The sequence below is a fragment of the Oreochromis niloticus genome, linkage group LG4 (genome assembly GCF_001858045.2).
Source record: "Oreochromis niloticus isolate F11D_XX linkage group LG4, O_niloticus_UMD_NMBU, whole genome shotgun sequence".
In the NCBI taxonomy this organism is placed as follows: domain Eukaryota; kingdom Metazoa; phylum Chordata; class Actinopteri; order Cichliformes; family Cichlidae; genus Oreochromis; species Oreochromis niloticus.
In genome coordinates, this window is record NC_031969.2 from 14,128,958 (window position 1) to 14,153,049 (window position 24,092).

Below are 24,092 nucleotides of genomic sequence, written 5' to 3' on the forward strand. Positions count from 1 at the left end.
TGTTTTATTCTTAAACAGCTGAGTCTGAGATGATGACACCAACTCAAAACGTAGTGCTCAACACAGTTAATGTTTTGTTTTAGTTCTTCTTAGACATGTGGGGTTTTTTTATACTCCCATATAAAATTCAAGCGCATCCTCTGAGTTCCGCCTACTGAATTGTTCGTCAAAATGTCAATCATTTTCAGGGCGGAACTTGTTTTACAGGACCAGAAATGTTAATTGCAGTGATCCACTATTGTTAAAACCAAAAAATTTGATAGCTAAACAAAAAGGTTAAATTATATATCACTCAGAGTCGCTTAAAATGTTTAGTGTACTAGTCGGTAAACTTGGCGAGACGTGACAGGAAGAGAAAGACAATTGGTCATCCGTTGTTAACTCTTCCACTAACAGTTGGCGGAGGTTTCTGTCAATCAAACTTTAACCACCGACCTCGTGTTTTTATAGCCAATCACAGTCTTTGTTTTTGTATAGTAATGGGCGTGTCTGCGCGCGCTGACAACGGAGCCGCTGGAGCTGTCATCGGTAGCAAGCTGGAGGTCTACCGTCAGCTAGCAATGCTAAACTGTTTCTCGTTTGGGAATACTACCAGCAACCTTCTGCTTTAGGTAAGCTCAGTAACATGTACCAATTTAACAACCTGTTTTGGACAAAATAGCCGTTATGCTTGGAGCAGTTTTATAACGTAAAATCTTGTTTGGCTTGTTATACTGTTAATGTTAGCTAGCCAACAACAGCAGCCATGCTGGGCATAGTAGCGGGCTATGCACGGAAGAAATATTTGACTGCATTTAATATATTTTACTACATCTACTTACTAGCAACTGTTTGTAAACACCTCAAACTATTACACCACTGCGCTTCCAAATACACGTGAAGCTTCTGATATAATATTATACTCGTGATGAGACTTTTACAACCGCTAAGTCGTTTTTAATGTAATACTGCTGTGGGACACGAATAATGTAATTTAGTGAAGTAATAAAAGAACCGCGGCGTTTCAGTGTAAGTGTGTTAGAGTCAACTCAGATTGCACTGAAACAATGTGATAAAACAGAATAAGTGACAGCTATACCTGTCCATCACTTCAAGCTTAAAGATCTAATTAAGCTCAACTTAAACATTAAATAGCCGAAGCAATTATCTAAGGCTTTCATAGATTATTCATTCATCTCATTTTGTGCCAGAATTGCCTGAGAATCAGCTGTATGCTGGCACCAACTGAGAGATTTAAATGCTATGTGGAAAAAGAAGACATTCGTTATGTTTCCCCATACTAAAGCTGCCCAAGTCTGATTTTTTTTTTTGTCATCCTTATGCACTGGACACCCCCTCTCCTGATTATTCAGCAAGCATAAAATGAAGTTGTGGAAAAACAGTAGAGCACATTGGATAAGAAACTCTGCAGTGTTTACACATTTTAACACAAGTGCAGCACCCCTTCTACTCCTCCAGCTCCTTCTACTCCTTCTACTCCTTCTACTCAACATATACTTAAAGCCACGTCCTGATTTTCCTCATGTACCATCGTCGTGTGTATTTATGAGGGGCTGTAGTATTGCTGGCATTTAATAAAATTGCCATCGCAAAGGTTTGAGCATAAAATAATTTCTTTTGCAGGCACAATTTCTGCTTATGGTGACGTAGTGTGAAGCGAAGTCCACTCACAGCTTAATAAAACTATCCCTGCTTATATCAATTCAAATGAGCTCAACCGACACGGGCTTTTTGTAAATTATTATCCATCAAAATGCAGTTAAATATCTCGTATTTGCGGCTGGTTTTGTGTCATTTATGTCTCGTTGCATGGAAAGCATTGAGTAATGTTGTTGCTGATAGAAGAGACAGTTGAACTGCGCAGAGAGTTCAGCTCAGTCGAATCAGGAGCAAGGAGAGGGCATAAAAGCGGAGCGATCGCTCTCGGCTTTATTATGCTCAATTTGACCACTAATTGCCAGTCTAACCGTTCGGACCCATGGTGAAGAGAAAGAAGACATCGTCCACTACAGAGGAGCACCAAAATGGGTAAAATTAGGTTTGAAATAAACACTTTATTTAGAGGTCGAAGGCACCGAGGGGGTTTTCGTTGTCGTTTCTGCAGGGCGCTAAACTGAAAAGCGCTCGCTTTTGAATTCAGTTTAAATTAAATCGTTATTATTGGCCATTAGAGCGGAAAGCTACTCGGAAAAGCATCGCCGCCAGTCTCCTAACTGCTTCAGCTGTTAAATCTAATTTATCTCAAGGCATGAAATGCATATATTTGGTGTTGTTTTGACGGGACTGAAGAGGGGATTTGAAACAAACAGCGGCGGCCATGTTGAGAGACAGTGAACGTCGTCTTTAGAAGTTAATTTTGCACATCGCTTTGCTCCTAATGTGACAAATTTTGTGTAATTGTGTTGTGGCAGCATGACACCGGGCTCCAGGGAGGGGATCGGTGTCGATGGGAGGAGGAATCCGTCCAGAAAGCCCGACGGTTGCGACGAGGAGGAGAGCGGAGAGCAGGCGAGCGAGGAGCGCAGTACAAAGGGAGAGGACGGAGTGGAAATTCTTAATCCATCAGCCACGGGTCTCAGCTCCGGTTCAGCCCCGGTCCTTCCTGCTTCTGCTCCGAACCGAACCGGGCCAGGCTCGACCCAGCTTCCTCAGACATCAGCTGAGCCCGGCCCTCCGGGCCCCGACCAGCATCATTTTCTCCGATCAAGCGTTCGACCTCCGAGCAAACGGATACGGAAGGATTCAATCGGCTCCTCCATCAATGGACATGGCGGGGCAAAATCGAAAGGTAAGTGAGTGACCAGCTCGGGAAAGAGTGTGTACAGGTGGGATCAGCAGAGATTGGGGGCGTCTGCTGTGAGTTTTAGTTTTTTTACTGTCACGGTGCTGTACTGTGATGCCGTTGTGTTGCCGTGTATCCCCCGTGGGCCACTTGCTGGGTTGTACTCTGGGTACATTTTTTGGCTGCTCCAGCCTGTGTTGTAACACCATCCTGTACACCACTTATGCGGAAAAAAAGAAGCAAAAAACAGGAGAAGCCAGAAGTTAGATTTTAATTAAGATGTCACTTGATTGTTTTCAGTTGCAGTTTCTTGGAAACTGGAAGCAATAACAATAAAGGCACAGTTTTGTTATCAGCATAGGAGGAATAAATCACAGGCTTAAAATGGACCTTATATCAGGACAGGAAAGGGACATTGCTGCACAGGGTTGCTTACAGTTCTTTTGTCTTTTTTCTTCTTATTTTTTGGGGGGGACTATATAGGAAATTGGACAAGAATGGTGTTGCAGTTTTCAGCCAATCATTTCATTGATCCACAGATGTAGCCTAGGCTACCTTTGTTTTTCAGAATTCTTTTATTGCCCCCCCCCCCTAGTTTACAACAAATACCAGTAAAACAGAGGTTGTAATTTATTTGCTATTATTTAGTTTTGGTTTTGCAAATAATCTGAATGAGCCTCTGTAATAACTCAAAGGGTGACCGATATCAGGAACTTTCTAAACAATGAATCAAAGCTAGAGATGACTTAAGGCTTTCAGGATGACTTTTAAACACAATGAAGGATTCCCTTGTAGGCTACCAATCACTAATAGTATTTGCTAAGTGTGAGCTGGTTGGTGTCAGTTTATCTATGCAGACAAGGCATTACCTCCTGGGTTTCCATACTACCTGTCCCTCTGGAGGTACAGACAGCTTTGGGGTGGGGCTGAGACTTGGTGAGGTGGTGTCTTTTTGAGTTTGTGAATGAGGCTATGCCACCTGGAAATCTGTGTGTTCCTCATTGAAAAGTGGAATTTATTTGGGAAAATATTTCAGTACATTATACATCTGTGATTTTAATTTGTACGTTTTTCATTTTAAAATAGCTTTGTCCACAAAACAACAGCCATTGATCAGATCAGAAACAATATTATTTACTTGTGTGTCCTTTGACAGGTATGACTGGTGGGTTTTTGTTGTTTGAAACAGAAAACCTCTGATTGTCTCAGAAACTATATTTAGATTGAGCACAAACGTTTGACCGTCTGACCAAGAAAGCCTCACTTATTTTTATGTGATGCTATATCGGTGCACTTCTATTTTGAAGGCGACACATTTAGGTTATTGTCTGTGAGCCAGTCACATGCTTGTGTTTGTAAATGAACACCCATTTGGGATAAAAAAGGAAAAAAAGAAAAGAAAAAAAGTGCTTAACGAAGCACAGTACTGCAACAGCAACTCTCTGGGTGCTCCTGCTAATGTCTCCTGGCGTTGTGCTCGGTGCTGGGCCAGAAAGCTGGGCCAGAAAACTTGGCCAGTGGAGCCCACCATGAGTTGGTTTTGGAACTGTGTAATGTAGACCTGACCATAGGGACTGATTGCTTTTCCTGTCTCCTTGCCAGAGCTTAACCACAGAGAGGGAAGCTCTGCAGGTTCTGTGCGCTGTAATGGCAGTGGGTGGCTTTGTGTGCATGTATTTTAACATCTCGCAAACCACACACCTCAGATCAACATTTTTTCGTTATGTCATACAAAACAGCCAGGGTGGTGAGCTGATATTTAAGTTGTGCCTTTCCTCTGAATGTTTCTGTGTTAAAACAGGGGCAGAGAATGGCTCCTCTTCCCAGGGTGTGGTGGGACAGTCTGGGCCTGTGGTCAGCTCCACGGGGGGAGTATCCAAGACCTCCAAGGGCCAAGGGTCTACAGAGAAGGAAGAACAAGCTGGTAACCAGAAAAGAGCCCGTAGGCAGTGGGAATCCTGGAGCGCCGAGGACAAAAACAGCTTTTTTGAGGGTCTTTATGAGGTAAAGCGTGCAACAACCTTTTACCAAGTTAAAATGTTTCCATGTGTAGATCTTTTGACATCGTAGATTCACAATTGCCCTCCTTTGCTCCCAGCACGGGAAGGATTTTGAGGCCATCCAGAACAACATTGCAATGAAGTACAAGAAGAGAGGCAAGCCAGCAAACATGGTGAAGAACAAGGAGCAGGTCCGCCACTTTTACTACCGAACTTGGCACAAGATCTCCAAACACATCGACTTCGCTAATGGTGAGTTGCTCTTTTTTTTCTTTTCGTTTTTTTGTTAAACACAGAAAACATTTGGGGTGAATAAATTAAATTTACCTTGGAATTTTTGATACCCAAATATGAAGTTTGTACACTGTAATGATGCTGACTTTATCGAATGACACCTTGTAAAAATTTGTTCAATCCATACAACAAGGTGATCTCTTAGGCTGATCTTAATTGGTTTATTTTAGGTTTGTTTAGTTGTTTCAGTTATGCTAATTACTACAGACACTGGATGAGAAGTAAAGAAGAGATGCTGTTAAACAGCCACATAGATTATTTTTTTTTCCTACAACAGAACCCACAGTGACATTTTTGTTTTTTAGCAGCAAAACATATGTTAAAGAAGCTCACCAGATAAGCTGGAGCTCTTTTCCCCTACAAAAAGCACCCAGTGTTACCGTCATGTTATCTTTATGTACCATGCACAGGCCTCCACCAGTGTTGTGACTTATGCTTCCTTTCCTTCTCAGTGTACTCCAGGGTGTTAAAGAAATCTTCTCAAGAACTGTACGGCCTCATCTGCTACGCCGAGCTTCGCAAAAAAGTTGGAGGATGTAAGTGAGGGCTGTGAAAGTGCTTAGATGCAATGTTGACTGCGTGTGTTTTGCTGTTGGTTCTGCTGGTTGTGGGCACAGGGGATGTGATTAAACTCCAGGTGATCCCTGTGGCTCGGGGCAGTTGCCCCTGAGGAGCATGTCTTAACTAGCTGTCTCGTGTTTTGTCTTTGACAGTGATGGATGATAAGAATGTGGCAAAGCTGAACGAACTCATCCAGCAAGGGTAAGTCTGTGGCAGAAGCTTTGGCTAGTGGGTTTACATGCACACATCTGGGACTGTTAGACGTTAAACTGATGCACTAGATCACATTTGGAAAGATGCAGATTAGCACTTTGCTAGTATGAAAAAGAAATCTGAGGGCTGAGTGACAGCATGTAGTCAGATGCTTTCTCTGTGACACGGCAAGATTTAGTGCTTACAACATATATGAATAAAGATTTTTTTTAATTTATTTATTTATTTATTTTTTTAACATCTTCTGTTCCACCAGGGCCACCACCGTGCGCTCTAAGGGGAGGAACCTGCGGATCAAAGCTCCAATGTGCCGAGCGTTGAAGAAACTTTGTGATCCAGATGGTGAGTATGAGCCTGCAGAAACACAGCACACGCATTACATACAGAACAAGCACTGAAAACCTCACTGATGGTGAGACTGGGGGGTTCACGGGGGCGGGGCTTTGACAAAAACAATGGCATCAAGTGGGCTGGTGGTGTTTCCATGGTAACTTTGGGTGCCAAGTAAGGAAGATGAAGGAGATGACTGTTCTGACCAGCTGTCATCAACCCCTCTGCTCAATAACACCCACTCATCACACTTACTGAAAATATTTGCTTTAATCAAGGGTAGAAAAAGACTCTCTTGTCATTGTTGTTTGTAAATCTGTGAATGGATGCCACTGAGATTGATGACTGCCTTTTCATTTTGTCTTGGTTGGTTAAGTGAGGGAGCATAGTTGACTTTACAGGTTTTGGGCTTTTCATATACTGGCTGAATCTACCCTCAGGTTCCAGTTGTGGCTTTATTTTTTCCTACAGCATACTGTCACAAAATCCCACTCACTGTCTGCCTGTTCCTGCTCTTCAAAAGGACCCTACCCCTTCTTTGAAGACAGCCTCTCCCTCTAACCCTCTCTCCCTCCCTCTCTCCTTGGCTCTTACTCAGCGATGGTGTAATTTTGTGTCCTGCAGGAGTGAGTGATGAAGAGGACCAGAAGCCGGTGCGTCTGCCCTTGAAGGTGGCAGTGGAGCTCCAGCCACGCAGTAACCACTCCTGGGCCCGAGTTCAGAGTCTTGCCCACAACCCTCGCCTCAGGTCTGGCATGGATAAGAACCAGAATATATTTTCAAAAGCATAACATACTCAAGAGTCCGAGAGATGTCATTCCAAACGTGACAAAACAAATGTAGTAAAACTAGACATTAATGAATATTTCTGTTTAATTTTAGTTATTTTTGAAGCGTGTAGTTGGTGTTTTGATTTTTCCCACACAGGATTATTTCGGTTTTAGAAAACTATATTAAATTTGATCCACAGTAGTGTAAAATGTAGAAGTAGTTTAGTTCAGACGTATTAGACCTGGTAGTGTTGTGTTTTGTAAAGCTGACATCAAATGTTTACTGTCTTTTCTCAGGATGGTGGTGGAGCTCCACAGGAAAGTCTCCAGCCTCATAGAGTATCTGAAACAGAAGTGGGCTTATCATGACCAGCGGATTGTATCCTGTTTAAAAAAACATTACAGTGCAATATGTATGCAATACTCTTCAGAGTGTTTTTCATTCCTAGTGTACACATTAAAAATGTACTGCTCTAACATGCTGCTTTCTGGGGCATATACCAGCTTGTGTCGATTATAAACTGGTCCTTAACTTTGAAAACTCAGCTTAAGAGTCTCATGGAGAGAGAGGCTCTAGAAGGCAACCAGACCAGCACAGGCTCTCCCAACATAACTCAGAAGGAAGAACTTTTTCTTTTTCCAGCTGAGAGCTGCACATTAACCACACTGCCTGGTGTGGCACGTGTGGTTCACTCCAAAGCCTCCTGCACTGTCCATTGGATTGAGAGTGGCAAGAACCGGCCTAGTGCCAAGGAGTTGCCAGCTGCCCAGATCCTGGGCATCCATGCAGCTCCACAACCTCGAACTGGCAGCAAATCTGGGCGGGGAAGCGCTGCTGTTGCTGGTGCTTCACTGACTATAATGGGTGATGCTCGTCGAACTGAAACCCCCAACCCTGATCCATCAGCAGACAGTTCTGCAAAGGTAGAGGAGAAGAGACTTCAGTCCCCTTGTGTCCCAGTTTCCTCTCAGCAGACTGTCAGAGAAGAGGGAGATGGGATGGGATCTTCTGATCCAGGAAAGGCCTGCACTGGAATTGAGGTCAGTGGTGGTTTAGCCATGACCAAAAGCACGGATAGGTCATGTAGTGGTGCCGATGGCTCCGCTGAGCAGTACAAAGAGGAGCAGAGCACCAGCGTGTCTTCCTCGGAGGCCAACCAGCCTCCTTCAGCCAAACCTCCGGTGACTGGCTCAGACGAAGCCGTGTTGCAAGCTTCCCCACCAGCGACCAAAGAACGGGTCGTTGAGCAAATCAGAGAGGAAGGCTGGAGTGCCCGTGACGCAGAGAACGTCACCCTGGCCGAGCTGTACCTGATGTTTGGGAAGCCAGGCAAGCTGCAGCTGGAGTACGAGTGGCAGCCGGTCGCAGCTCCTCCCAGCAACTCGGAAGATGGACAAGCCTCAGTGCAACCAAAGCCTGACAGGACGAATCGAGTTTTGCGCTGCTTACTCAAGCTGGTTTCCACTGAAGTCAACCCCAAACCTCTGGTAAGTTTTCCCTTTTCTTTCTTCCAAGATTGTGGCCTGATGTGTTGTTTAAAATTACAAGTTGAACCTGTTTTCCATGGGCAAAAGATTAAAGATGTGTAATTATCAGTGGCATTAAGGTTTAAAATTAAACATTTTTAAGACGCAGCAGTGTGAAGAGTGTATATTCGGTACAAAGCCAGCTGATGAAATACTTGGTTATGTACTATGAACACCACACTTTTTTTTTCTTTTTTTTTTCCCTTTAAAAACGAGTGAAAGTGTTATTTAGAAATGTCGAGTGGAGCATATCATGTGCCTTTTCCTTCAGGCTCCAGAACTCTGCTCAACAGCCACATCACCCCTCAAGACCCATCAGGAGGAGCAAAACCAGGTCCTCACACCTCCGGCGAAGGGTCCTGTTGCAGGCACTCGTAGCCCCAGCTGTGGGCGGCCGCAGGCATCTGTGCGCATGTCCAAGTTACAGCTGCCAAATGCTGGAGGTATTTATGTCTCTATCCTGCAGGCTTTTGTGATAAAGTCATTTTTTGTACCAACAGTGCTGTAGTTATTAAATGGCGAGAAGTAATTATGCAGCATCGATGCTTCCTCTTAGAAGTTGTTTTCAAATAGCTGCCTTTCCTGATGTGGCACCACATCTGTTTCAATCCTGTTCAGGTGGGCGCAACCTTCCTCGCTCTCTGCTGGGCTCTACTGCAGGTGGCGAATCAGAAAGCGGCGTGTTCGCAGTACCCACCACGCTGCCACCCAACAGCTCACGGCACAACCGAATGTTCTCCCCTAACAAAGAGGCAGAGCTAGCCTTCAGACAGCAGCTCGACTCGATCAGTGTAAGCCAGAATAATGCATTTTTTTTTTTTTTTTTTTTTTTTTTTTTTTGTTGTTGTTGTTTATGCCAACTGTACAAAGACATAATTGATGTATTAACAAGCATTAATATGTGCTTTTTTTCTTTTTTTCTCACAGATGCAGTCAGATCTTTTCCTTTCTAGACAGAGAAAACCTCGGAACAGACAACTTCGCAAACCACTTGTAGTTCAGGTGAGAGAGCAGGATCTTTATCCATTCGTCAATTCTGCGCTATTTCTTTCTTTTTTTTTTCTTTTTTTAAGTGAACATTTACATGTTGGTTGGTTGGAAGGCAGGTTTTCCTAAGTGTGTTTTGTTTGGCCACTTCTTTCTTGTCCACAGCGAACATTGCTGCCCAGAACTACAGGAGACACTCCTCAACACGTCTGTTCCTTCTCCATCCTCTCAAACTCCTCTGCCACAGGTACTCCTCAGATAGCAGGACAGAACGATACCATATGTCGTCAGCTGAGGCTGGAAATGTTTAGGGCATAGTTTTACAGTATGCATTAATGAAATCACAGCTAAAAACGATTTCTTTCTCAGTAAGACCCTCTGATAACTGTCTGCTCTCTCACTTCATGTTTCCTTCTTCAGGAACTGGATCTTTCCGGCCAATCCATCCCCGACTAGCTCCTTCCTCTCGCTCTGCCCAAACTAAAACGACCCCAGCAACATCCAGCTCTGCGGGGGCCAGCCAGCTCTCTAGTATGGACTTCTTCTGTTAACTACTACATTTTTCTGTTTTATTGAAATATTGATAAACTCTAGACCGAATATACTGCAAGAAATTACATATTGTTGTTTTTATGGGCTCAACAACTTGGGAATTTCTATAGAAAACTACAAGCACTTAAATTAACCTACATATTAATCATCCTATTTACTTGTAGCCTCTGTAAAGGGCTTCTCCCACACCAGCAACCAGATCCTTAGGAAAAATTTGTCCTTCTTTTTGAAACTTTGCTTCTATAAAATTGCTTAAAAACATATTTAAGGTCCAAGTTGTATTTGTGTAAGATTCCTATGTCAAAATCTATAACTCTGAGAAGATCAGTGACAGACAGTATTTTTGTGCAGACTACAGAAGCAAAAACATTTTTCCAGAAGACCTTGGACCATTCATTTTTTCTGCTCTGCTCTTCACATACTGTTGCTGTTAATGCTTATCAGGAGCGATATGACAAATCTCTCGTTTGCCTGAACTGTTAATACTTTCAGGTGCCATTGACCTGGCAGCTAAGTCTGCAGGCATCATCCCAAGCAGTCCCTGTCGGGAGGTGGATTCTTCCACTGTGGATAACAGCGCTCTGCTCGCCACCACACCCATTGCTGATCCTGAGCCAGACTCTCAACTCCACCAGCAAAATGTTCCAGAGGTCAGAGACACAGACACACACACACACACACACACACACACACACACACACACACACACACACACAGACTAGAAGCCTCCTTCATTTGATGTCTCCTTGCCTTTGGCATTTGGCATTAGGATAAATGATATTGCCCATTACCATCTTGGAGTGTTTCATTTAAAACTCTGTCAGTTTTTGATTTGTCTTACTTTAATGAAGGCTATTGCTCACTCTAATGAATTTCTCTGTTTATCTGTGCGGTGTAGGCCAGGTTTTGCATAATGTTTTTCTTTTTACTGTGAATGTGTCGTACAAGACTTCACAAATGTTTTAGTAATTTTTATAGATTTTATTTGTAGACATTATTCTTGCATAGTTGTCATATTCATGATCACCTTTTACATACTGTGTCATTTATTTGTCTGTTAGAAAACAAGCCGCTGCAAACAGTTTGCCCTGATGGGATTAATAAAGCTGTTTGTATCGCCATCAGGGCGTTTCCTTGCTCACAGTGGGCCTTTGTGAGGGAACACTTGGTTTACTTGAAGGCAGTGAGTCTGCGTAACCTCATTTGACAGAAGTTTCCAGCTGTAGCTGATCACCATTTGATAAAGAAAATTGTCAGCTATGCTTGAATAAATGGTTTAAAAAAAATGTGATGTGCTAAATTAAATTGCTCTTTCCACAGAATGGCGTACCACCTCCGTCTCCTGGAGTCACCGGCGGGGGAGACTCACTCCTCTCTCCACCGAGCGTTGCCTCGCTCCTTGATATCTCACTCCCAGGCCCGCCCGAAGAGGCTCTAACCCCTGGAGAACCTCAAACGCAGATCAGCGACTCCATCATCGAGCTTGCCATCAACTCCACACATTATGGTGCGTGCATGTGCAGACATCTTACCCGAGCCATATTGACATGAAACTGCTAAATAAACCTTGATGATGTTTGTTGAGTGAAATGAAAAGTGAGAGTAGGTTAGAAAGGTTTTGTAATTACCACTGAGGTCAGCTTTGTGGCTCCACAGCATTAAGTACTCTGCAGGTTGTGGAAAAGAGTGCACGTTGACATCCAAGAGGCTAAACGTCCGAGCTCGCGGAGTTCAATCTTTGATGTCTCATTTCTGTTTGCCTGCTGCACTGCAGGTGAGGAGGCCGCTCTCTCTCCAGCCAAGCTGGGCAACAGCGACGGCTCCAAACTGCTGGCCTCGTCTCCCTCGCTCAGCCCGTCCAGAGGCTGGATCCCTTCACCCAGCCACGACCCTCAGTGGTACCCCAGCGACTCGTCTGACTCCACACTGGGATGCCTCCTTTGTAAGACTTTTTGTTTTTTTTATTTTGCTTCCTTTCTCAAGAGTGTGTCAGAAGTTAAATTTTAGGCCAAGAAAGATAGAATATTAAGTGGATGTATTTTTATCATTACTTCCCACTAAAAATGCTGCATACTGACATTACAGAGGAGTTTACTTCTAACTTTGTAACACGTGAAGTCGACATTTACAAAGATTTGTTTGTAAAATGCCCAATATTACTGACACAGCCATATGATGATGGCTCATAAAGGCCATTCACTCAGTCTTTTGCTCTTATTTTCTTTCCAGCCAGCATGGTCTCTCCTGATAAGGGCAGACGGACCACCCTAACCCCCACTGGCCCCTCCAGCGGCACTGCTCTACTCGGTCCTAGCCTCCTGGACTGCAATTCCCATGATTCCTTTCAATCCCGTGGCCTTCCTGATGTGGCAGAGGTAAGTAAATGCTTCTTGATTAAATGAAAGAAAGTTGTGACTGAGAAGCATCACTAGCCACAAACACAACACAATCCTCTGAATCTCAGTAACCAACATGTTATATGTTATTAATGAAGCGTAAATGTAAAAACATCACTTCCCATTTAAAAATAACCTCCATTTATATCCTGGGCCCTATTCCAGGAAGCATGTCCAACAAAAGTCACTTCATTTCTATCATTATTTTTGCCATTACTGCATAAAAATGCTTAATAAGATTTACAGTAAAACTGCTTTGTTTCCTCTCTATTCTATCTATCTCTAATCTGACTATTATGACTCTTACAGCCACAGCAGATGTTTTACTGAGTCAGTTTAATAATAGTTTCACATTCAACTGACAAAACACAGGGCAAGTTTTACTGATAAATCTTTACATTTATTAAACGGATGCAAGATAAAAATTAGTTTACACTTTCATAGATTTCAAATATTTCAGTGTAGTTTGGGGAGGATGAGCCATTTTAAATAGCGTCTCGAGGAAAAAGTAAGAAGACATGAACCGATTCGGAGAGGGCGAGCTGGGAAATGACAGACACAAAACCAGATCTGGGCTTGTTCCACTCTGAAAATGTGGTCCTTATCCCTTGTGGATCTGTCCTGCTGTGCAAGTGGACTCTGACCCAGAGCCGGTTTTCTTAGGTGTTAGGGACCACATGGTACCTTTTGGACAGATCAGGTTCTGGGCTGATCCACCAATTTTTAGGTGATTTTCAATGAAAAACTTGTTGAGTCATACTCTGAGATTCCAACACCATACCTTTTAAAATGTTGACAGCATTTAATATCTGAATCTCAGTCTGTGAACACATCTCCATTTTTAGTGCTCTCTCTCGCTCTCTTGCATGCTTTGATAGCGACTTTATGAAGAAATGAATCGGGAGTGTCAGTTAGCTGGTTCAGGTGTGGCAGGAGGGGATGAGGCAGAGAGAAACTCCAAGTTTGTTAAAGAAAACCTGTCAGTGAGCATGTTTAGTTCAACTTCTGTTACCCTGGTAAGTGACTCATCTCAGGGTTAACAAACGCAGACTTGTTAGCTTAAACCTGTTTCCTGGGATGGGGCCCAAACCTGCCTGGGAGGTGAATAGAGCCCGGTGACTGTTTCCTCCTGTGTTTGGACTAACACATCTGCTTTTTCAGTAAATAATTTAATTGACAGATATTGACGTGACGAAATTTTGTTCTAGGGATGTCTGGAAAAATCTTATTTTTAGTTTTTCTCCTCCTTGGATTTGCCCTTGTTGTCAGTCTGAAAGCTCTTTGGTGTTGCTTGCAGATGGATTCTCAGCTTGCATGTATGATGAGTGAGAGCAGCATAGACTACATCGCTCGCTTCAATGATCTGGCTCAGGAGCTCGCCGTGACTGAGCCCTCCATCCCACCTCCCTGAGGAAGACTCCACCAAGCCATTGTCATCTGTACCTCAAATCTACAGCCAGTTCCAGGCATTTCCACTTGGGGGAAGAGAGAGACACAAATTGCTGGGCCCACACCTGGAAGCAGTGACTACTGCTAGAAATTCAAAACTGATTTGCAGCCAGCAGTTGCAAATTACCCTAACTTTTACCACGTCTGGTTCTCAGACCTGTCGATAAGCAGGCTGGTCCTAAAAAGAGACCAAGGCAGAACTTTGCTCACCTAGAGCATCATGTTGGTGATGACAAGAGGTACTGTAAGTGAGGAAAGGAGAGGTTTCCTGTCTGTCTTCTCCCTGTTTGGAGAAAGAAGACTGGGGAGAAAGGCCAACCCCATCTCCCCCCCCCCCCTCAAAGCCATCCATGGCCTGTTTGTAAAAGTGCAATAATAGATGGTCAACCGTGACCATTGTTCAAAAGCGAGTTGCGTTGGTTTCACTGAACTGTTCTGTAAGGAACAATTCCCTTTAAATACAAACACTTTAGATAAAACAAATGAGTTTACAAAAATACAACCTCATGTACAGGAAAATACTATGCCATATCCGAACAAAATATCTGCAGCGATCTTTCATGTCTCTTCCTGCTCTCGGTGTGTGAGTGCATGAATGTATCTGTGTGTGTGCGTGTGTATTAAAGGCTTCAAGGCTGACCTCTCAAAATGTGCAGTTCAGATCATCAGCTGGTGGCAAACAGCCACTGGACTGTGATTTTTATTAAAAGTAATGTCGGTGAGAAAGAGATGCTTGGCATAGTTCAGTAGCAAAAGTGGAACAAAACAAAGTGGCGCGTAGAAGTTCATTCTTTCCTGTTGGCCTCCTTTTCTTTTTGTTCCTCATCTCTTATGAGTTCAGGTGTTACAGATTGTGTTGTAGTCATGCGTGTTTGGAATCGGGTTCATCATTTCTCAAACCCACATTTTAAAAAAAAAAAAAAAAAAAAAAAAAAAAAAATTAAAATGGCAGCTTGTTGGTTGACTCCACTTGGGTAGCTCTACAGATGCTGAAAATGTTATTGGATTTATTTTGTTGTTGCATTCATTACTCGTTAGTTTTACTGTGTGCAGAGATGCAAGTTCAAATAGTGGATTTTGTTGCATAAACAGGAATACCTTTTAGATATTTAAGCCCTCTTCAAACGTGTGGCATCAGAATGTTTTAAAGAGTCTGTGCTGACAGTGCTTATAGCCACAAACGGCATAATGTGCAAAGACTGGAGCTCTTCATTGTTGTTGCGTCCGAATGAAGCCTTGAGGAATGTTCGTGTTAAAAAGTTTGCTTTGACTCGGCGCTTTCGACGCTCCTCACGCGCAAGCTGCGATATGGAGAGTTTCCCTCCTGGATTGTAGATGTGAGCGTGAATTGCAGAGAAAGCTTTTAATGAGGGGAGACGAGCATCTCAAAAAGATGCACGTGAGACGTGAGCGGCAGCACTCTGATGCATGCCTGTCTGTTAACATACATTCAGGCTTGCGCTGTTTTTAAAGGTGACCTATCCAGATCTGAAGCTGCGAGATCAACAGCAAGGAAGGCGTGTCTTTGTTTACTTTTGGTGTCGTTTTCAATAACGCCGACACAACAGGTGGGCGTTCTCTCGCCGTCGCCATCCATTACAAGGAAATCTAACAACAATGTTGCTCATTTACTTTCCTTAGCTCTGTTGCTTTCTTGCAGTCCTAATTAGTTCAAACAAATGAGCTGTCTGCAGCCACACATTCATTTTGTTTGACAAACTAGAATTACGAATGTCCTGGGTACTATTAAAAGTTCCCAGTAGAAATACACTCCATAAGAGCAAGCGGTTATAAGTATTTAATTTAATGAAACACTAAAGCCATAGTCGACTCCATTTATTTTAATTTTTGTTTTTTATTATATGCCCAAAAATTAGTTTCCCTTTGACTAGTGGATGCTAACAAAACACTATGACTAAAGTCAGCCTGAGTGACTCTTACATGTTACAGCAGATATTCAGACATCATTTCTTCATGCAGTGTGCAGTCCAGACTCATTGCCTTCACATTTAATTTGACCAACCAGCATCATCTCTATGCAGCTGTGTGAACCCGTTTGGTGTAAACTGTTAGGAGACCTCTGTCATTCCACAAACGAGATTGTAAAACGATCTAACAAATGTAAGCGCTCCTGTGGTGTTAATTTGTGACCGACATTTGGAAACGCTTGATCTTGTCACACTAGATGATTCTTAATAAGGAATCCTATTGAAGGATGTATTTGTACAAATGGAAATTCCAGTATTCACTGCGCTTTTGTAACATAATGTAAATCATTATTTGGACTATTTATTGTTAATATTTCTGAGAAGTGGTTTTTTTTTTTTTTTTTTGTTTAATTTAAGGTGACATCCAAGAAAGGAGAAAAAAAAGTTTTCAGTTTGTAAAAGGTGTTTTATTCTGTGTATAAAGAGTTATAAAAACCTGCCTGTTTTCTTGTATTCACCGTGTGCGGGGGGGCGGGGGATACACAGCAGTTTGTACAAAGTTCGGTCTTTGGCCTTGGGCTTGTTTCTGACAGGTTTGTCAGCCCTTCCAGAGATGGATGAGTGGTTTATCTGCAGACTCCACACTGAATCCCTCACTGCTCCTGATAACAAAAATACAATCACGCTCATAATTCCAATCCAGATCACACTTTAAAGTGACAAAGAATATTAGCTGGAAACAAAAACTGCATGTACGTGTGCTGAAGTGACTCACTTTCGGTGATGTGCTCTGCATACTGCATGGAAAATATGACCCAGAAACATGTTGGGTGCTGCACCATTTTTCAATGAGAAATTGTTGGCAAAGGTTGATTTTGTAACCACAGTAGATATTTTGAAGGAGAGTAAGTGACACAGTTGTGGGTAGACATTCTGCCAAAACATCAGACATGATCCATTTACCACAGTTTGGTTTATTTAAGTTGTTCTGTTGGCATCAGGAGTCTCCGAGTTATGGTTGAGTTTACAAATTAAACAGTCTCTTCTCACCAGTCTGCAAAATGTGATACTGCAAGCTTTTGCCAATGATTTTTGTTGTTGTTGGTGGGAAGGCTAAAGGTTTTTCTTTCAGACATGACAATATCAACATGTAAATTAGACATTAAACAATGAATAGTATTAAAAAACACTCCAGATCTGTCACAGATGTTATAAAACATGGTCATCATTTCCTCCAAAGTCTTGCTTATTTTAGATCCTAGACCTCTCCAGCTCAAACAGTTCATACCATCACTCGTCCTTAGGTTTCTGCTCCTTGCGAGCGCGCGAGGACATGAGCTTGAAGAAAAGCGCAGGCCAGAGTGTGCGGAGGTAGACTGCAGCGGTGGGCAGAGGGCCGGCCAAAACCACATCTTTACTTCGCTGACGAACAGCCTTTAGGACTTCCCGCGCCACGTCCCTGGGGTCCCAGCCCGTAGCTGTAGTTCTGTCCAATACTGAGTGGTAGTTGCAAAGACAAGAGACGTGTTGCATCATTGATACAAGAGAATACATATAACTTCAATTAATTCCAAATCACAACAGCAGTTGCCTCAAGGTGCTTTTTTAATGTAAGGTAAGAAAGACCCTACAATAACTTATAACTAATAAATTACTGGGGTCATGTTGCTTCTTACTTTTATTATAAAAATCCATTTGGCTTGTAGTCGTTTCCTTATGTGGCCAGAAATTCAGAAAGAAAACCCAGCAAAATCACAGCTGGCATCAAAGATCCACACACATTCCGACACCACCTTAACAACTCTCAGATTTATCACTTATTATCAGCCGACTCTTAAAACTGCTACTGGTACTGTTTTGTTCCATCCCCTACCAATCCTCTCACTGCCTCACCTCCATACTTGGATCCATCTCCTGTGACGGCGTTGACCGAGAGGTTGGTTCGGATGTACCCGGGGCTGATCACAGTCACTGGGATCCCGTAGCGCTCGATCTCTGCGCGCAAGCAGTCGAAGTAGGCCTGGGTGGCGTGCTTGGAGGCGGCATCTGACCAGCATGGGACAAATCAGAGTCTTGCTTTAGTTACCATCCTCCTGCTGGCAAAGTCATCTTGTGTTTGTTTGCATTAATGAAAGACGACTTACAGGCTGATCGGTAAGGAATGGCTATCTTCCCCTGGACGCTGCTAATCACTACGATATGGCCGCTGCATCGGCGAACCATGGAAGGCAGGAGAGCTGTGGAGAGAGGAAAGAAAAAAGAGGAAGGGCTGACTCATATTCTTGATAATCTTCAGCTAAATCTCTACATAAATGACTTATTAACCTCACATTTAGCTCGGCTCTTTCAACCACAAGCCAAAATAAATGAAAACATCCGGTACGCTGAAACCAACAAGGTTACACAAACCTTGTGTAAGAGCAACGGGTCCAAAGTAATTGGTCTCCATAACATCCCGCTGAACTGAAATGTGAGTCTCTAGTATATTGCCACGGTAACTGATTCCAGCATTATTAATGAGGATGTCCACTTGTCCGTAACATTTCAGAATCTCTTCTGCAGCTCTCTCCACCGTGTCCGTTTTAGCCAGGTCGAAGACAACAGTACAGGGAGTGTGCGTCTGATGGATAACCAAAGCAAAACAAAACACTAAAAGCTATAGTTCAGACAGACAAGACTTTATTGTGTTACTCCTCGTGTGTGTGTGTATACATACCTGCTTCTGTGTGTTTGCTGAACTTGCTGTTAGCTCTTGGACCACCTGCTGCAGGCGAGCTGCGTCACGTCCACACAGCACAAGCCGTGCACCTGCAGCGTGGAAGACCCGGGCACACTCTACAATGCAAAATTCTCGTTGTAGATTACTCAGCATAAACCAGGGGTGGGTAATTCATTTTCCCAAGAGGCCACATTAGAAACTGGGACTGCTGCAGAGAGCCACACCAGTAAGCTGAACTCAAATCTGCTCAATACCTCTTTATAAAGTGCTCCTGGTAAGAGCAGGTGCTACAATTATGCAGTGAAAACGGACAATCACTATTCCCTGTGAAGTCAAAGGAGTTTGCAAAGAAAAGCGTCTGGACTTCTTTAAGTTGCTTGAAGACGTTTCACCTCTCATCCGAGAAGCTTCTTCAGTTCTAAGGTCAAATGGCCGAGAGTCCCAGATTTAAACCCAGTGGGAGTATCCCCCCCAATGAGGGACAAAGGACCCCCTGGTGATCCTCTAATCACATGCGCCAAGGTGTGAAAGCGGGTGTGGGACCTAATCAGCCAGGGTTTCGGGTGAGCCCATTGTGAAACCTGGCCCCACCTTGTCATGTGAATTCCTGAGGTCAGATGGCCCAGGATGTGAGTGGGCGTTAAGGCGTCTGGGGAGGGAACTCAAAACTGGATTATAGATGGCAGACAGTTGGTGTCGTAAACCACCGCCTCTGTTCAAAGATGGTCGCTCACAGTGGACATAGATGGCCTCTTTCACTCCTCTTTCAAACCATCTGTCCTCTCTGTCCAATATGTGAACATTGGCATCCTCAAAAGAGTGACCTTTATCCTTAAGATGCAGATGGACTGCTGAGTCTTGTCCTGTGGAGGTGGCTCTTCTATGTTGTGCCATGCGCTTGTGAAGTGGCTGTTTGGTCTCTCCAATGTAGAGGTCTGGGCATTCCTCGCTGCACTGTACAGCATACACCACGTTATTCAGTCTGTGTTTTGGAGTTTTGTCTTTCGGGTGAACCAGTTTGACAGACGCAACAACATTGTCATCCCCTATGTAGCCGGTGTATCAGAGAAACTCAGGAGAGTTTTCTCCAAGCACGACATCCCAGTGTACTTCAGACCCAGCAACACACTCAGACACAAACTGGTTCACCCGAAAGACAAAACTCCAAAACACAGACTGAACAACGTGGTGTATGCTGTACAGTGCAGCGAGGAATGCCCAGACCTCTACATTGGAGAGACCAAACAGCCACTTCACAAGCGCATGGCACAACATAGAAGAGCCACCTCCACAGGACAAGACTCAGCAGTCCATCTGCATCTTAAGGATAAAGGTCACTCTTTTGAGGATGCCAATGTTCACATATTGGACAGAGAGGACAGATGGTTTGAAAGAGGAGTGAAAGAGGTCATCTATGTCCACTGTGAGCGACCATCTTTGAACAGAGGCGGTGGTTTACGACACCAACTGTCTGCCATCTATAATCCAGTTTTGAGTTCCCTCCCCAGACGCCTTAACGCCCACTCACATCCTGGGCCATCTGACCTCAGGAATTCACATGACAAGGTGGGGCCAGGTTTCACAATGGGCTCACCCGAAACCCTGGCTGATTAGGTCCCACACCCGCTTTCACACCTTGGCGCATGTGATTAGAGGATCACCAGGGGGTCCTTTGTCCCTCATTGGGGGGGATACTCCCACTGGGTTTAAATCTGGGACTCTCGGCCATTTGACCTTAGAACTGAAGAAGCTTCTCGGATGAGAGGTGAAACGTCTTCAAGCAACTTAAAGAAGTCCAGACGCTTTTCTTTGCAAACTCCTTTGACTACGATGACCTGGATGACTGAGAACCTTCACAGACATATTCCCTGTGAACACTTCCCATTGAAATCAAGTTGAACCATACTTTTAGAAATAATTTTCATTTCTCTCTCTCTTTCTTTTTAGACCATATTTTACACTATGTGCATTTATTTTTTTGGTTTGTATGTATCGTGTATTATGGTGTTTGTTGGGGTTGTAAATTAGCTATAAACTTTATGTGCAGCACATCAGTTTCATGCTCCATATTTGAACTATGTTAAACTGCACTGATCCTTTTAAATAAATGAATTAAAATTGGAATAAGCATAGAAGAAAACTGCCAACATTTTTATCATGATATAATAAACATTCCCCAAAACAATTGTGCACAAAATGTGCACGTTTTTGCAAAACTTAAAAGACAACTTTATTTTAAAAAAAGTGCTATTGCTATTTTGAATTATTTTTTCTTGCTCAGCTACAGGAATCTAGTCTGTCTTGAGTTTCTACAAGTGCATCAAGTGAATCAACAGTGAAACAAACTGAAGTTAACGGTTTTAGTTACAACACCAACACCATGGTTCACTGACTTGCACAACACCTTCTGCTGTACGGTTCAGCGAAAAAACACCAAGTTCACTTCTGGCTTCATTTCAGTCACTTTATCTTGCATCTGCTTTAAAACTCCCACATTTTTCCCTGTCTGATTTTGACAGGTGTCAGTTGTTCACAAACAAATACTTTGATAGTCCCTTTTACTGAGCCTGTGACTGCTAAACTTTTCATTGTCCCAAGTACAAAGTTCATTAACAGGGCTGGATCATCAAAACTCTCATCCACAGCCACCAAGCACTCTTTGATAAACTCCTCAGAGGATAGCTTCCTTTGTTTTTGCAATTTTGTTTGAAATCACAAAGCTGGTCTTGCCTGCTCCATCCCCGGATGTGTGAAGCTTAGTGAAAAGTCCTTGTTGCTTTTCGCAGCTTTGCTAGCAACAGTCCAGCTCTTAGTCAATTTCTTGTATTTCTCTGTCTATTTAGTTTCACAAAGGGGATTCAATCTGTAATCCTTAAACAAAGCAATCTGCTCTCCACAAACTAAACACACAGCTTTACCTCTGACTTCAGTAAATAAATATTTAGAAGTCTACGTCCTGTTAAAAATTCTACACTCCACATCAATCTTTCCTACTTTAAAGGTCAGCTGACGTCTTTCGGGGCTAGAAACTCTCAGAAACACATGATCAGGCAGACTTACAGAGGAGCTGCATTCGCTCACAAACATGTGTTTGTAAAGTAAAGAAATAGCATTCATCTTCAAAATAAAAGCGACAAAGTTGTAATGTGGTTTCCCACAAAAATCAGGAATCCACTCTCTGACCAGGAATTTATCAAAGAGTGTTTAGTGTCTGAAATGGGACAAAATGATTCATGTATATGTATACATGTTTAAATCCTAATTTCCCATTGACCGCACGCAGACCGGACCGAGACAACCAACGGGCAGTACAATGTCCAGATCTGATAAAGAACTACAACTACATGTTGGCATCTGCACAACAACACTGAAGCATGAGATTGCACATTATCTTAATAAAAGCCTACTAGCACTAAAGCAGTATGGTTTAGAGAGTTTGCACATGTAAACTGAAATGAATGAATAGAGGCTGACCTTTCCCGAGTCCAGAGCTGGCCCCAGTTATGACCACCACAGCACCTTGGACTGAAGCTCCTTTTCTGAGACGTACAAGTATCCGGTACAGCAATACGACTCCCAAACTTGTTAAAACCACCGGTAGCATTCCTCCTCCCATCACACGCTCCATTACTTGGCAATCACCAGCTACCTGCAGGTAGAACAAAAAAAAAAAAAGAAGAAGAACAATAAATCCAAATGCAAGAGAAGTTACTGAATTAAGCACAATTTATCCTGGTCAGTCGCTTTGTTCACATGTAAAACATTACTTTATTTACAGCTTTTAAAAAAAAAATATATATAATTCATCAAAAACAAATAATTGAATATCTGTGTTTATTTTTTTTAAGTCAGGCTCCTATCATCATTATGACTGATTAAATACTAATTATGCTTTTGTGAGCACAAACACGCTACAGTGTGACTTTGTGTTTTCTTCAGGTCTTCTCTCTGTGGAAATCTTAAAGCAGGGGTCTCCAACTCCAAGCCTCGAGGGCTGGTCTCCTGCAGGTTTTAGATGTGTCCTTGGTCCAACACAGCTGATTCAAACGGCTAAATGACCTCCTCAACATGTCCTGAAGTTCTCCAGAGGCCTGGTAACAAACTAATCATGTGATTCAGGTGTGTTGACCCACGGTTATATCTAAAACCTGCAGGACACCGGCCTTCGAGGCCTGGAGTTGGAGACTCCTGCTTTAATGGTACCTTGTGGAAAATCTCAACAGAAGATGTCAGTAGATTACAGATTGTATTCTGTTATGTTACCCCTCGTAATTCAAGTGCAAAATCCCAGTTACAGTGGCTGCTGTAGGACAAGTGTCTTTGCTCCTTGTTGAAGGGGACCCCTTCTCAGATGATAAAAACACACACACGATCCTTCATATCTTGAGTCTGAAGGTCCAGGCATGGATTAAAATTAGCCTACAGAGCATGCGAACACCCAAGAGTTCTCTTCGCCTTGGTGTACCACATACATGGCTGGTTTCTAGCCACATACATAATATGGTGATGTCCATGACAGCCACTGTACTCAGGATGCATGGACAACATGGGGGCTTCCACAACCTGGTGCCAGCTCCTATGTTCTATGTTTTCATAGATTAATTCTAAGTTTAAAATAACTAATCAATTTGTTGGAGTTTATAATTACACATTAATCAATGTAAATTTATGAGTACAAGTTTTTTTTCCAGTAAATACCTTATAAGAAATGACTTACTGTACCTTTAAAGTCCATCTGAATGCAACTACCAGCATGACAATAATAAACACCCATACAGCCAAAAAGGGGAAAATTAATGGGGTTTTTCATTGTAATAAGAACAGTAGGAGTTATGCATCTTCCTTTATCTTCTTAACCAGTTAAGACCCACGTGCTAGCAACAACCAATAACTTGATATCACCAGACTTCGGACAAACTTATTAAGCAAATGTTAACTAAATACATTAATCACTTAGCACATTAATAATCGCAGGGTTCAAAAGTACAGTTACAGTATGTCAGGTGAACACCTTGCACATGCACACACTGGGTTTAGCACTAGCTTGTTCTGCGCAGACAGAGTCAAAATAACAGCTACTGAGGCTAAAGCTAACAACAGCTAGCATCTCTAGCACAAACCACCAAGTGTTGGTTTGTAGTTCCGTTTTTTACAGGTCTCACCTGAGCTGTCCTGCTGAGCAGAGCAGCAGTAATGTGGCAGTGAAGAGTAGGTCCTCCTCCTCTTCTTTTAGCTGATCTTCTTCCTTCTGTTTTGACTTTACTGACGGTTAGAAAAACAGCTTTTGGTCGCTTTAGCGCCACCGTCTGATCTGGAGTGTGCACTTAACAAAATGGGCCCTTTCAAATGATTAACAAAAAAGAAAATAAGCTATTATTTCTCGTAAAACTCATAATTCGATAATTTGCTATATTAACGCTTTACATTTATATTTAGAGATCCTTTTAAACCACTAGTGCCTATTTAATCTGCTGCTATCTTCGTCATTGCTACATGATCATTAGAAGCATCCTCTATATCTCATTTCAGGTTTTTTTTTAATTATTTAAAAATTTTTAGTTTTATTTTGCTTTATTTTGATTAT

General features: G+C 42.8%; 2 protein-coding genes across 6 annotated transcripts; one reads left to right on the plus strand and one right to left on the minus strand.

Moving 5' to 3' along the window:
• Positions 1-477: 477 nt before the first annotated feature.
• On the plus strand, positions 478-15,902 carry cramp1 (cramped chromatin regulator homolog 1). 2 transcript variants are annotated; one of them, XM_013276795.3, is made up of 20 exons: positions 478-611; positions 2,412-2,788; positions 4,584-4,786; positions 4,881-5,034; positions 5,529-5,612; positions 5,790-5,838; positions 6,107-6,192; positions 6,805-6,928; positions 7,248-7,329; positions 7,497-8,438; positions 8,749-8,920; positions 9,096-9,268; positions 9,405-9,479; positions 9,630-9,711; positions 9,885-9,995; positions 10,509-10,666; positions 11,337-11,523; positions 11,791-11,958; positions 12,246-12,391; positions 13,710-15,902. In XM_013276795.3, the coding sequence occupies exons 2-20, from the start codon at positions 2,413-2,415 to the stop codon at positions 13,821-13,823; spliced, it is 3,486 nt and encodes a 1,161-aa protein (XP_013132249.1). In that variant the 5' UTR covers positions 478-611; position 2,412; the 3' UTR covers positions 13,824-15,902. The 2 variants fall into 2 exon arrangements, with proteins under 2 accessions (XP_013132249.1, XP_003454061.2); XM_003454013.5 differs by lacking the exon at positions 478-611 and adding an exon at positions 1,857-2,028.
• Positions 15,903-16,234: 332 nt separating this feature from the next.
• On the minus strand, positions 16,235-23,823 carry dhrs7b (dehydrogenase/reductase (SDR family) member 7B). Of its 4 annotated transcripts, XM_025906902.1 has the most exons (9): positions 23,231-23,278; positions 21,983-22,157; positions 18,506-18,624; positions 18,199-18,409; positions 17,934-18,026; positions 17,683-17,835; positions 17,078-17,285; positions 16,565-16,586; positions 16,235-16,451 (listed from the first exon to the last, which is right to left on the minus strand). In XM_025906902.1, the coding sequence occupies exons 1-7, from the start codon at positions 23,261-23,263 to the stop codon at positions 17,080-17,082; spliced, it is 990 nt and encodes a 329-aa protein (XP_025762687.1). In that variant the 5' UTR covers positions 23,264-23,278; the 3' UTR covers positions 16,235-16,451; positions 16,565-16,586; positions 17,078-17,079. The 4 variants fall into 4 exon arrangements, with proteins under 4 accessions (XP_025762687.1, XP_025762686.1, XP_003454026.1 ...); XM_025906901.1 differs by lacking the exon at positions 16,565-16,586; XM_003453978.5 differs by lacking the exons at positions 16,235-16,451; positions 16,565-16,586; positions 23,231-23,278 and adding an exon at positions 23,671-23,823 and having other exon boundaries at positions 16,744-17,285.
• Between the last annotated feature and the right edge of the window lie 269 nt (positions 23,824-24,092).